General features: G+C 52.9%; 2 protein-coding genes across 13 annotated transcripts in view; one reads left to right on the top strand and one right to left on the bottom strand.

The window, feature by feature from the left end:
* Window positions 1-2,701: 2,701 nt before the first annotated feature.
* ENHO (energy homeostasis associated) lies at window positions 2,702-4,681 on the top strand. The gene is made up of 2 exons (XM_077912348.1): window positions 2,702-2,909; window positions 3,879-4,681. The coding sequence occupies exon 2, from the start codon at window positions 4,036-4,038 to the stop codon at window positions 4,264-4,266; it is 231 nt and encodes a 76-aa protein (XP_077768474.1). The 5' UTR covers window positions 2,702-2,909; window positions 3,879-4,035; the 3' UTR covers window positions 4,267-4,681.
* A 59-nt stretch (window positions 4,682-4,740) lies between these two features.
* The window catches only part of DNAI1 (dynein axonemal intermediate chain 1), a 123,912-nt gene continuing 114,622 nt past the window's right edge, over window positions 4,741-14,030 (bottom strand). For 11 of the 12 annotated variants that reach the window (XM_077912326.1, XM_077912333.1, XM_077912325.1 and 8 more), the window contains 7 exons: window positions 13,183-13,272; window positions 12,965-13,052; window positions 12,260-12,339; window positions 10,899-11,047; window positions 10,691-10,790; window positions 8,120-8,305; window positions 4,741-5,043 (listed from right to left, as the gene is read on the bottom strand). In XM_077912326.1, the coding sequence (XP_077768452.1) occupies window positions 4,945-5,043; window positions 8,120-8,305; window positions 10,691-10,790; window positions 10,899-11,047; window positions 12,260-12,339; window positions 12,965-13,052; window positions 13,183-13,272 (792 nt within the window). In that variant the 3' untranslated portion in view covers window positions 4,741-4,944. Of the gene's footprint in view, window positions 5,044-7,108; window positions 7,601-8,119; window positions 8,306-10,690; window positions 10,791-10,898; window positions 11,048-12,259; window positions 12,340-12,964; window positions 13,053-13,182; window positions 13,273-14,030 lie in introns of those variants that run through there. The other variant, XM_077912328.1, reaches the window with a different exon arrangement.

Below are 14,030 nucleotides of genomic sequence, written 5' to 3'. Positions count from 1 at the left end.
TGTTTTGTTTTTTGCTTAAACCAGTTCTTACTCTTCTTTGGAGAGCTCATCCACTTTTTGTTTGGTTTTGTTTTAGTGAGAGAGATGGAGGGAGGGAGGAAGGGAGGGGGTGGGGAGAGACAGATGGAGAGGGGGAGAGAGCATCCTAAGCAGGTTCCATACCCAGTGCAGAGCCTGATGGGGGGCTTGATGTGGGCTCGATCTCACGGCCCTAGATCATGACCTGAGAGGAAATCAAGAGTCAGACCCTCAACCTACTGAGCCACACAGACACCTGGCTTATCCACTTTTCTGATTTGACTATTACTAATTTACTGATAACCCACAAAATGTTGTCTTCAGCCTGAACCTCAGAGCTACCTATCCAACTGTCTATGGGATACCTTGGCTTGAGTGTCCAACTGGTACCTCAAACCTAGCATATATAAAACAGAAGTCATCATCCTCCACCTCCCCCACACACCATCCCAAGCCCCTGCTGAAACACCCCTTCTCTTGTGTTTTCTATCTCAGTAAATGGCATCACAGTATCCCTGATCACTAACCTGGAAGTTATCCCAGACTTTCCCTCCCTCTTACTTCCCATATCCTATAGGTCTAAGTCTCTAAGTCCTACCAACTATAATCCCCAAATATCCTCAGTGCTCTCTTCTCTCCAATCCTCTTCCTCTACATCATTTCAGTCCTTTGTCATTACTCCTTGCCTTCACTCTCAATTGCCTTCAATCTCTCCTTCCACCCAGCAGCCCAAATCATCCCTCTAATTTTTGGATATGACCACATTTACTCCTCTGCTCAAAATATTTCAGTGGCTCCCCACTGTTTCCAGGACAAAATCTGAACTCCTGCAGCTGGGTCACAAATTCACTCACATTACACTCAGATGTGCAACAACATAAGTCTCCTCTCTTTCCTAGAACTGATTTGATCTTGCTCACAATACCCCACCCTGCTGGGTAACAGGGGCAGGGGAACTAAAATTAATCCATTCCGGTAAAATCAGTAGGGTCCAAAAATTTATTTTAGACAGTCTGTAAGTATGACTCAGTCTTTCAGCTTATCTTACCCTTCCCTTTCTTGTTTTTGAGGTGGCATTTGGTTTTATAGGAATCTCATGTGAATTCTGTGTCATTGAGAGAAAGGGTCTCTTAGCCATATGGTTCTTGGGGTTATGTCAGTCGGCATTTGCTGAGATGTGGTGGGTTGGGAAAAAACGAGTTGGTGAATTACAACCCTGAGAGGTAGCTGTTACTAAAACAACTTTAGGAATAAGGGAGCTGGGATCCCTGGGTGGCGCAGCGGTTTGGCGCCTGCCTTTGGCCCAGGGCGCGATCCTGGAGACCCGGGATCGAATCCCACATCAGGCTCCTGGTGCATGGAGCCTGCTTCTCCCTCTGCCTATGTCTCTGCCTCTCTTTCTCTCTCTCTCTGTGACTATCATAAATAAATAAAAATTAAAAAAAAATTAAAAAAAAAAAAAAGGAATAAGGGAGCTGAGGCTAAAAGAGGGTGAGTAACTTGCTCAAGGTCACAAAGTTTGTTAAGTGGCAGAACCAGAAATCAATACCCCCCTAATTCTGGAAGGTACTTGGATCTATGGCTAGAATTCCACAGATGCTTATTGAGAGCTCTGAGAGTCTTCACGGTATACCTTTAGGGATGTGCTCATCCATGGAGAATATGTAGAGTAGGATGAGAAAAAGGTCCAGTTCAGAACACTTAGGAATCATTGACCTATGAGGTAGGGTAGGAAGACCTACCTGACAGCTTCTGACCGAACTGGTCTTCCTTTTAGGAGAGATTCTAGGATGGAGAGTCATGCCTGGTCCTGCTCCAGCCAGGCCTGAGTGAGCTCTCGGAATACCCCATTACTCTCAGTCCTAGCTTCTCCCACAACGCAGCAAAGCACAAACCTGAGAGCAATACTGCGTGGGAACTCAGTGAATATGCCCAAGAACTTGTGTTGGCAGGACGGCTCACACTTCCTAGGGCCAGGGAATGCAGAGCCACCTACCGACCCTCTAAAGTGGGGATGCAGAGTCCACCCCAGCTGAGAGTGGTTGTGCATAAGTCTAGGGGTCTTCCAAGATGAGGACTTCGGATCTCCTCCTAGATGTGGGGACCCAAGGCCTTCCTCCTTGGATGATGCAGGCAGAGGCAGATATGGAGGGGCAGTCTCCTCACGTATACGGTACAGAGGCCTTTCTCAGAGATTGTATGTGCAACTCTTCCAGGTGCTGAAGGTGCAAGAAATCTCCGCAAGCAGGTGGGCCTCGTTCCCACCCCCTTCCCCCAGAGGGGACCAGACCTAGTAGCCCCTCCAGTCCTTTTCCCGCCCCCACCCCACTCCTGCATCACCGGCGAGTCAGTCCCCACCCCAGAGTGCGACCAATCGCCCGGGAGCCTGGCGCAGCCAGCCAATTGAACGTCGGCAGCGCCGCGGGGATGGCTCCACCCCGCACAGGCCGCGGCCCCCGGCCTCCCGGGAAGCTAGGTTCTCCGCTGTTTTTGCTGCCTGCCGAGCCCAGCCGAGCCCAGCCGAACATAGCCGAACGCAGCCGAACGCAGCCGAGCCTAGCCGAGCCCCGCGCCGGGCCGCAGCCGCCGCCCGAACGCCGCCGAGCGAGCGAGCGAGCCGCCGCGGCCGCGGAGGAGGCGCCGCCCCAGGGGGAGGAGGTGCCGGCTCGCCGCAGACCGCCCGCGGCAGAGGCCGCCCCGGTCGCGCCGCGGCGGGAGCGGCCGGCGGAGGCTGCGCGGCCGAGGGGGAGGGCCGGGGGAGGGGACATCGCCCCTGCCCGCCTCCAGCCCCCCCCCGCCCGCCCCGCGCCCGCAGGCTCCCGAGTCTCAGTCGGCGCCCAGCATCCCGCTGCCCCGGACCCTCCCGCGGGCGCGCACCGGGCTCAACTCAGGTAAGGGGGGCCCTCCCCCCATGGGCACGGGGGCTGAGAACCAGAGACAGCGATACAGAGACCCAGACTCACATGGAGACATAGAGGCAAAGCCGCGGAGAAAGAGACACAAAGACAGAGACACACGAGACTCGCAGAACTACAGAGACAGACCCCACGGAGAAGGGGCGAGAGACACGTCCACGGGGACAGAGTGACACACAGCAAGGAAGAAAGAGACCGAGAGACACTAAAGACCCATACACACAGAGACCGATACAGAGATACACAGAGATAGACTGAGAAAAGAGAGACTCAGAGCACACGGAGACAAATATAAAGAGAGCCACATAGACAGCTGCACGAACATAGAGGTGGGTATGCAGAGGCAGAGGCACACATCTAGGCGAGGGAACGAAAGACTAAGAACCAGCCACACAGACACAACTGACCTGGAGAGACAGTCCCACAGAGAGGCACACCTAGGTACACAGCCTTGGATACACAGACCCATACATGCCTGCCAGGGCCTCCACAAAGTTCCCTCTGTCTGAGCTGGCACCTCTGGAGGTCTCCGGGGCTGGCTGGCTGGCGTCCTGAGAAGGGGGAGGTGCCCAGGCCACACCAGCGGTAGTCACAATCCCCATCCTCTAAGGCCTTGGGCTTCCTCAGCCTCATCCACTCACACAGTGCTTTTGAGAGCTGGAAGCTTGGTGGGCAGGGCCAGGCCATGCCCACTGGTTCTAAGGAGGTAAGATATGGGCTGTCGACTCAGCTTCCCCACTGTGGCTGCACCCCCATCCAGGTGCCCAGAGCCAGGCCGGAGGATGGGGGCATTGGCTCTGTGGGGTATTTAGAACTGCTGGGACCCAGAGTCCTCTGCCAGGGAAGCCAGAGATGTGGGGAAGGACTCTCTTTTATACCCCTTTCCTCCTAGGCCTCACCATATCCCTTCTCCCTCACTACCCTTTCCTCTGCTCTCTGCCACAGGCTCAGGACTGCAGGTGGACATCTCCACTGCCCAGGAGTCATTGTGTGGACAGGACAGCCTCTGTGGAAGGCCAGCTATACTGGAGTTCTGCCTCGGCATGGGCCTTGCCATCGAGCCAGCCCCGTGGTCTGTGCTGGTCTGAGGGTGCTGCCTGTCATGGGGGCAGCCATCTCCCAAGGGGCCCTCATTGCCATCGTCTGCAACGGCCTCGTAGGCTTCCTGCTGCTCCTGCTCTGGGTCATTCTCTGCTGGGCCTGCCATTCCCGCTCTGCGGACATCGACTCTCTTTCGGAATCCAGTCCCAACTCCAGCCCTGGCCCCTGTCCTGAGAAGGCACCCCCGCCCCAGAAGCCCAGCCATGAAGGCAGCTACCTGCTGCAGCCCTGAAGGCCCCTCGCCTCGCCTGGAGTCTGGGGCCTAAGTCTGCCCCACCCAGAGCCTGGGATCAGGATCCCAGGGTCTAGCCAGTCTGGGGTCCAGAACCCAGAGTCCAGCCTGTCTGGAGCTGGACCTAGCAGCCCAGAGTCTAGCCAGTCTGGCTCCACTAGGGGCTCCAGTGGCCCTTAGTAGACAGGCCTGGGGTGGGGGTTCATGAGTTGGTGCTAGGGCCAGGGCCATCTCGACTCTGCTCCATACCGAGGGCCAGGGACTGGGTCCACCTCTCCCTAGGCCAATTGCCTCCAGGCCCTTGAGGTTGGGGAAGCAAACTGGAATCCATGGCAATAATGGGAGGGTGTCCAGGCTGGGCCCCTCCTTGGGTCCTCCCACTGTTTGCTGGATAATAAATGGAACTATGGCTCTACCCTGAGATTTCCTCCTCTTCCTGGGGGCCCTGCGGCAGCAAATTAAAGGTGTGGGGTAAGCTTCCAAACACAAGTTTATTTGTGCAAAGTAGGACAGGATAATGGTTGAGGGGTGAAGCGCTGGGACCAGGGCTGAAACAGAGTACTGATGGTAGATGCTAGGACCTGATCAGGGGTGGGGTCACAAACTGGGTGCTAAGGCTGGGCTTTGGTACCTCAGTCAGGAGTTACAAGTACTGGGTTCGAAAAATGAGACAGGGACTCAGGTCTTGGTTTTCACTTCCCTCACCAGGTTCAGGAGTTTATCCAATTTTGCGATTTCCACAGCTGGACCCTTCTGTACCTCCTGCCCCTTCTTTTCCTGGGGACGGGGGAAGTACATGTGGGTGAGGAATGGTGAGGGACAGGCCACTTTTCTCCGGGTCCCAGCTCTGCCTCCTCTGCACACCCTGCCCCAGCTTTGTCCCGCCCCTCTCCCCACCAGTTAGATTTTGGATCCCTGCCTCTCCCCATCCCCAAGGGGTTCTTCCCCAACTCAGGTTAGGAGATCTGGGCCCAGCTGGGGCCTCCGAGAAGCATCCAGTCTGGCTCTGAATCTTGAGTCAACAGAAAGACTTGATTCTGGGAAGAGGGGCAGAAGGTATCTATCCACTAACCCTCAGAGGAACTAGCCTTTCGGGCTCGGGAGAGCTGTAGCTCTCGGGGAGAGGTAAGGCCTCTGACTGTTGGGACCACCCTTCCCACAGGAGGGTCCTTGGCTGAGGCCTAACAAAGAGCTAAGAGATGTGGGTTTGCAGAGGGAGAAGTGTGAACAAAGCCACAGGTGCACTTACCTAGTACCAAAACTTTCAGGTCAGGTTGGGAGTGGGGGACATTTGGGGGTCAGGCCTGCTGTATCAGACATACTCAGGGTAGAGGAGGGTTTCAAGAGACCCAGGAGGGCAGATGAAATATCCCATGTGATTCCAGATATCCTTAGCCAGGACTGGCCCTCAGAAAAGAAGATCCTAAATTTATGACCCTCACCCTGGCCTACAGGGCATTCTAATGCCCTGAGAAAACGAGAATTGGGACACTACAATATGTGTCACTCACCGGCCCCAAGAGCTCCATGGCAGACTAGCACCACTCCCATCCTCCCTTCTGTCCAGGCAGCGGGATATGGGCTATGCTGGGGCAGCTGCCATTTCCTGCCTTCCCTCTGCTCCAGAGTCCCCCTTCCCCCTGCCTCCCCTGCCCTCTCTGCCACCTGTGCCCACTGCTCACTGGCACCTGCTCCAGCCTTGCCTGCTGAGAGCCCAGCTTGGGTCTGGCCTGGGCTGTGAGGAAGTGAGAGAGTGCACGGCCAGCAGGCCCCTTCCTGGCCCCATCCTGGCTGCTGACACCATGAGGAGCTCAGATTTCCTCCTGGTGTGACCACTGCACCTGCTCCCAAATCTGTCTCCCCCTCCCCTTGTGGCCCAGTGCCTTTGCCACTACCTGACTCACCTCTACACTCTTTAGGCAGAGAACAAAGAGGTCTTTTCCTTTAACTACCCTCCCTTCCAAATCAAGTTAATGCTTTCTTCTTGGCCTCACCCCATCCCCCAGTAGTTGTGGGTCCTGGCTTTTAGTTCCAGCTTTGTCATTAACTCCCTATATGACTTTGGGCAAGTCTCTTGCCTTTCTGGGCTCAGTTTCCCATCTATACTGTAGTTAGGGAAAGACAGTCTGACCTTTGACAAGCTGTCTTCGGACACCAGTTAGGGGAGGTTTCAGGTCAGGAAGTTGGGCCTCTGTGGCCAAACCCTCCTGGGAAGGGCAGGGGGATTGCGGCCGGTAGAGGAGGGGCATTGGGGATGTCCAGAGGACTTCCTATTGCACAAATCACTTGGCTACTGATAGGATCAGATGAGAATTTCACGAGAACCTTCAATCTACCAAAGCACTAGCCCCCAGCTGTCACCCACTCAAGTCCTCTGCTCCCCTGGTACCCACATCCTCAGGTCTTCAGAGATAGAGGTCCCCAGATACACAGAGCCCAGCTGTCTTAGCTATGGCTGACCCTCGGTCTGAGAGGAGTTGGGACTGTGAGAGATCCTCGCCTTCCTGGGTCAGAGTGGGCAGGGCAAGCCCCCACCCAGATCTACCACCCTCCAGATGTGATGGCTATACCCTTGCCCCTGCCTCTGACTGGGGAACCACCATCCTTCCCACTGGGCTGTCCAGCTCAAGCCTAGGTCTCTTTCCTCACTAAATCAAGAGCAGATTTTATCTGTTCCACAAATTGTGCTGTTTCCTTCCCCCTCCTTGAGGCCAACTAGCTGGGCTCAACAAAGAGCTTCAGACCATGCCCAACCACCCCATTCCACCCCACCCCACCCCACCCCACCCCACCCTATCCTATCCTCCCCTCCCCCCCACCCCCAGCCCAGTATAGCCTATAGGCCACAGCTGCAGGCTCTTAGCTGCCTTCTGAGTATTTATAGCCAAGTCAACCCCCTCCCCCAGCTGGCTACAATTACAGGCCCGGCCAAAATCCCAGCTCTTGTCTCCTGGTCATGGTGGGGAATAGACTAGGCAGGTACCAGGGGGATGCTGCGGGTATCCCTGCTTTGGTAAGGGTACAGGAGGGCAGGTATCAGTAGTTGAAAGAGACAGGGCCCTGCCTTTGCCTCAAACTGCAAATAAACGCTTCATATTGCAACCAAGAGGTGTAGTCATCAGGGCAACTTGGCCCAGCTCTGATCCTGGCCCAGAACCAGGCAGAAAGCAAATTCTGTATCTTCTCTTAGCACCCAAATAGGCAGGACTCCACTCTGGGTTCTCGGGCTCTGGATTCGAAGGCCTGAATTCTTATGTCTGAATCAGGACTCTTGAGATACAGACTTTGAGGTGCTGGCTCTGAGCTCCATAGCTGTTTTCAGGGCCTTTGCACTCTGAAAGGGTGCAAAGACTCTGGCAGGGTCTCCAGTACAAATCCCAGAAAGGAGCCAGAGCTCACAGGAAGGACTGCCTAACTGCTGACCTTATCCTCTTTTTCTTTTCACATTCTTCCCTGTGTGGGCCCACAGCTCCCAGCTTAGGGACCACTGGAGCTGAGGCCCTGGGTAAGCCCACCCAAGCCCCCTTTCTGAGTAACCTGGGTCTACACCAAATAAGCCAATGATGTCTATGTGCTTCCCCAGGCTTTGGATCCATGGAGTCACCTGCTTACTGGATGTCTCCACCCAGAAGCTCCACAGGTAACTTAGCTTCAGCATGGCAAAGCTGATCTCATCATCTCTCCACAAACCTGCTTCTCCCGTGCTCCTTATTTGGGTAATGACACCACCATTACCCTGGGTTTTCTAAGCTAGAAAGCTGGGAACCACCCCCGGGCTCTTCCCCTTCCTCTTTACCCCCACCATCTTGGAGACTTTATTTCCTACAGCAGCCCAAACTACCCAAGCTTGTACCTTCGGCATCTTGCGCAAGTTGGGTGAGAGCTTGAGGCAAATGACGTGCCCACGGTCATCACCCACAATGATGATGGGGTGGATGGGATTGAACTGCACGTGGGTGATCTTGTTCTTCTTTTTGGTCACCACGGGCTGGCTGCAGATGGCCTCATACTTGTTGATGGACAAGTCAAATACATGGGTCTGTGGAGAGATGGGTGTCAGCACACTCAAGGCTAGCGCCTGTCCCCCACCTCAGAAGAACTAGCACAAGTGCTTTCTGGGGAAACACAACAGAAGCCTAGCACACTGGAGCTGGAGGCAGTGGGAGAGGGGATTTGTGTCTCTGATCATGTTTTTTTTTTTTTCTGTGGTTGAGGGAATGAGCACAAAAAGCTTAGAAGAAAATTTAAGTCTATGCAGAATTAACAATAATAGCAGCTACCATTTATTGAACACTTATTATATACTAGACTCTAGGCAAGCATGTTACGTAGTTGTATAACCTAATAATCCTCACAGACACTCTATAAGGTAGGTTCTGCTATTATCCCCATTTTATTTTTTTATTTTAATTTTATTATTATTTTTTTATTTCTTATTTATGATAGGCACACAGTGAGAGAGAGAGAGAGAGAGAGAGAGAGGCAGAGACACAGGCAGAGGGAGAAGCAGGCTCCATGCACCGGGAGCCCGACGTGGGACTCGATCCCGGGTCTCCAGGATCACGCCCTGGGCGTGAAGGCAAGCGCTAAACCGCTGCGCCACCCAGGGATCCCTATTATCCCCATTTTATAAACGAGAGCTAGAGGCTCTAGGGCTAACTTGCCATTAAGAGGCATATGCAAGGTGCTCAGACAAGTGGTTAATCATATTTTTACCATTCCCTGAGTCCAAACCATTAGTAACTCTTGCCTGGACAATGGTGGCAATGTCCTGATGGATCTTTCTACTTCCACTCTTGCCCCTCTACCATCCATCCTCCATGCAGCCACTAGACTTATCTTTAAACAATCTAAAATCCTCCAGCAGTTTCCCTTGGCAGTATACATAAAATCCAGATTCCTTATTCCGAATTCTCTACTCTCCACTGCTAGAGCTCTTCTTCCCTTTGCTTCCTAGACCCAGGCATACTTGCTTGCCTGCCCCTGAAACCCCTTCAAGCTCATTCTCAGCTCAGGGCATTTGTACTAGCTATTCCCTCTGTCTGGAATGCCTCTCCCCATCTTCACATAGCTGGTTGTTGTCATTCAGCTCTCAGCTTGAATGTCACCTCTTGGAGAAGCTTTCCTTGACCATGCTAAGAGACCACCTGGTCTTTTTCTTTTACATCACTCCCTTTCTCTCTTTTTTATAAAATATAATAGCTTTATTGAGATATAATTCACATACAAAAACATTTACTACTTAAAGTATACAATTCTTGGTTTCGGGTATATTCACAGTTATGCAACCATCACCACAACCGATTTTAGAGCATTTTTCTCATCCCAAAAGAACCCTTGTACCATTAACAGTCACTTCCTATGTCCTCCCACACCCACAACCCTAGGCAACCACAAATCTACCCTCTGTCTCCATAGTTTTGTCTATTCTCAACATAAAAATGAGATCCTATAATGTGTGGTCTTTTGTGACTGACTTCTTACGCTAGCATGTTTTCAAGTTCACCCATGTTGTAGCATGTATCCAATACTTCATTCCTTGTTTTTGCTGATTAATAATCCTTTTAGATATACCATACTTTGTTTATCTATTCATCCGTCGATGGACATTTGGGTCGTTCCACTTTTTGGTTATTATGAATGATGCTGCTATGAACGCTGTGTACATACATACTCCTCTGTTCATCTCTGCCTAGTACTTAACTCTAATTTTGTTGTTGCTTTGTGTCCCTTTTCCTTCACAAGAATGTGAGCTCTGCAGGGACCTGAATCGCCAGGCCCTGGTCTGCTGCTGGGCACCCTTGTTGGCCCTTAGTAAACATCTGTTTGGCAAAAAGGTGACTGATGTTAGGGTGATGCCTTAAATTATAGTCTTTCCTTGAGTGGGTGCCTCTCAGGTTTTATCAAAGTCCATAAGGAAAAATGGATTTGTGTCCAAGAATTCCCTCAAAAAATGTCTGTCTCTGAGCTTTTACCCAATCTCGGTGTTGCACAGACATCTTCCCATCTTCCTTCTCATCTTCCTGCCTCAGACTCAGCTTGCACACTCCCAGGGATAAGGACCTTGCTACCTTTTAGACAGTATTTCAATCACACATAAACTCTGGCTTGGAAGTTTTGCCTTCCCATCCTGTAGCTCTGTCCCCAGAGCCATCAGGGAAGATAGCTGCTCCTCCTGGCATCTTATCCCCCAGTGTGTTCTGTCCTTCATGATGAACAGCCCCATTCTCTCCTCAAGGCCTCAGGGGATGAATGATTCCTCTTTTGACAGGGCCCTGGGTGGCCTAGCCCTTGAGAATACGGAGTTCTTAGGTCTCAGCTCTCAGCTTCCCCTACCTGATTAGAGCACTGCATGGGCTCTCTAGGAGGGAGACCCTAAGATACCTCATGCCATCTCTAGTAGGGGTCAGCAGGGGGCACTCACCTTCCCATTGGTGGTGACTGCCGCAAACACGGTAGAAGAATATGGTGCCCAGGCCACATCGCCCACAGCTGAATTTAGATCATAGATGAACATTGGGGTCCTGCAGTGGTAGAGGGATGGAAAGTTCACCACACAGAGGGCTCACAGTTCTGGAGCCCCACAGGCCCCAGCCCAGGGTGGCGACTGAGGGAGGGCATGTCTCTCTCACTTGATGGTGTGGTCCCAGATCTTCACTGTCCAGTCGGAGCTGCAGGACATGAAGACCTTGGTGTGGTATGGGCTCCAGGACACAGCATCCACCGCCATGTTGTGGGCATCATAGGTGTCGAGGAATTTGCTGGAGTAGGATTTAGAGCACTGGGGCAAGGGTGAGGGTGGTGGGGGGATCAGGGATCAGGAACAAGAGAGAGGTCAGCAGCCACCACTTCCCTGGGGGCCCTGGAGAGTCAGAACCTAAGACTCCTCTCCTGTCCCTACATCATTGACACAGCTGAGCTGGGGCCGGGCTGCTGGCTTCTCTCCTTGGTGCCCTCAACACAAGCAGAGACAAAGGAGGGACTGAATGGGTTGGGAGTTTCCCTGGAGGGTGAGAGACAGTGTGTAGTCTGCCCAGAGAATTCCAGGCCAAGTTGAAAAAGCCTTCTCTCCCGGAGTCAAGGCAGAACAGGTCTGGGGGCCCTGGGAGAGGTGTGGCCTAGCTTGTGTCCAGGCCAAAGCCTATGGGCAGACAGACAGAGCCCTGGGTCCACTTACAGCTCACAGATAGAATCCTTGCAATAGTGAGAAACATCCCACATTGCCCAGGTAAGAGCAGGCACAGAGCCAGGAGCAAGTCCCAATCTCATGATTTCCCATGGGTTTCTGGCCCAGACCAGCATGCCCCTCTCTCTCCCTCCAAGAGACTGTGTGACTGACTAGTCTCCTCCCTCCTGCCTCTCCCACGCTGCCTTTAGGACCTTGTCGAGGGGGTGGGGACCTCTTTTGCATTCAGACCAGCTCTTGCGGGCCTCAGGGCCTCCTGGGAGGCTGCCTGTAATTAACATTCTGAGTCTTTTGAGCCTAAGAAAAGCATGCAGCAGAGCTATTTCTGGATGGATGGAGGTTCAGAAGGATGTTCACCTACTAACTCTGGGACCTGGCAGAAACTGGCCATGAAGTTCCATCCTACTGGCTGGAACACACCCAAGATCCAGAGAAAAATTTTCTTGTTACCCAGCCTTTAAAGCTCAGCTCAAGTTCAGATCTCCTCCAGGAAGTCTTCTCAGAATGTTCCCAACTCCCCCCAACCTCCACTCCCACTTCTATTTCCTCTACTTCTAGGAAGGGAGGGAGGGCAGGCTGAGGGAAAGGTGCCAGACTGGACTAAAGTCAACCTCTAGATTTTTATGCCCTTTTCTGCAATCATCCCCTCTTCCTGCCACCCAAGCAAGTCAAAAATACTTTCTTTTCTCCCAAGAAGCTTTCTAGAACTGATTAACCCTAAGATCTGTCAGAATCAGGTCTGTTGAGAAGGATAAACTCCCATGGTTCTCGGGTCTAAGAAGCTGGCATAGGGCAGCGCTACCTCACCTTGTAGATTTTTCCCTCTTCTGTGCCCACTAGGAACATATAGTCGATCTCTTTGTGGAAGTCAAAGGCGGTGCCACAGCCTTGGGAGAAAAGGTAGAGCAGCTTTAGCCCAGTTCTGGAGGTGGGGGGGAGGCTCCCAGTAGGCCCCTGTGACAGCCTGAGCCCCAGCTCTAGCCGGGGCTGGGGCCAGGCAGGGAACAGAAACCGGCCGTTGGCCTGCTGCTTGTCCCAGGCAGTTGGGACTTTGCTAACGGCCCGGGCTTCTGCAGACAGGCCTGGGGCCTGGGTAAACAAGGCAGGGATTGATTTAAACAGGGTCAGGGTCAGGGCAAACAGGGACATGGTCTGTGCAAACAGGGATCTATTCTGCATAAACAGGGTAGGAATTGAGTAAACAGGGATGGGATTTGGGTAAACAGGGGCCTGATCTGCATAAACAGGACTAGATCTGCATAACAGCACCTGATCTGCATAAACAGGAAAAAGGGTCTGCAAACGCGGCTGGGATCTGCATAAACAGGGAGGGTCTGCAAACAGTCAAGCTCAGGAGGGCAGTGCCAGGTTTTCCCATTACCTCCAGTCCAGCTTCTGTCTAGCACAAGCAGAGGAGGGAGCGCTTGGTAAAAGGGGTGGGCCACCATCCCTGACCCTCGTGGGGCCTGAGTGAGGTGGCCTGCCTGGATGTGAGGGACCTGGGGTTCCTACCCATGGTGTGTAGCTGCAACCCATCGAGACCATCCGTGGTACTGCCCTCCGCCTTCAGCTTGATGACATCTGTGTGAACCAGCTCACTCTGTGGCAACAAGGGATGGGGAGGGTGCATGGGTGGGGCCACCTCCATGAGGTCCAGGGCTGCTTTAGCCGGTCAGCTTCCCCCACTCCCTGTCTCCACCCCCACATGACCCTTTCTGGGAAACGAGCACCTTCAAGAGTGTCCAAGACACAATCCTGCCATCAGATGACACAGAGAAGAAGTTGAGGTTGTTGTCCATGTCATCCTTCTGCCACCTGACCTGAAACAATCCCAATCTGTGAGCTGCGGGACACTATAAAGTGGATGTTGAGTTGGGGCTGGGAGCCTAGCAGGGCTCCCGCCATGTGAGCTTCAGAAGCAAGTTCTGGGAGCCCATTTCCCAGAGTCCCACAGTTGGCCCTCCCTCTTTCCTTCCACCCATCTCTGTCTCTCTCATCCCTCCCTCCCTGACGGTCCTGAGCTAACAGTGCCACTTGGGGTACTGCCCTAATCCACTGGCGTGGCAGTGGAGGTGCCAAAATCCTCCCTGGGTTGGACTCCAGGAGCCAGTTGTAGGAGGAGGGTGGTGTCTCTGAACTCATCCTCCTTATGTAGACAGGGCCTGGAGAGGACAGGGTCCATCGACCAGTTTCCTCATTTATAAAACAGGAACCATAATAGCACAGATTTGTTATAAGAGCTGAATGAGACAACAAACATGAGGCCCTGATCTGATAACACTCCAACTATTAAAGGTTCAAAAAATGTTAGCAAATATCCTCATTATGACCCTCATCCTAGGAATTGGGGTGCCAGGGTTCTGCAGGGGGCTTTTTCTTGCTTGCTTGGAGGGTAGGGAGGAGAAGGCCCCTTCCCCTCCTCTTCCAGGCTAGCCTTTCCCTAGGCAGCCTCTCCTCTGTTTCTGCCTTTACTTCACCATTAGCTCCCACTCCCAAAATATTGCTCTCAAATCTCAGATTTGAGCTGCCTTTCTCCATCTGTGATTCGATTCGGGGTTAATAATTGTGCCCCACCCAT

This window comes from Canis aureus, chromosome 10 (genome assembly GCF_053574225.1).
Source record: "Canis aureus isolate CA01 chromosome 10, VMU_Caureus_v.1.0, whole genome shotgun sequence".
Taxonomy (NCBI): Eukaryota; Metazoa; Chordata; class Mammalia; order Carnivora; family Canidae; genus Canis; species Canis aureus.
The sequence above is the reverse complement of the archived record's forward strand: the minus strand, read 5'-3'. Positions and strand labels throughout refer to the sequence as shown.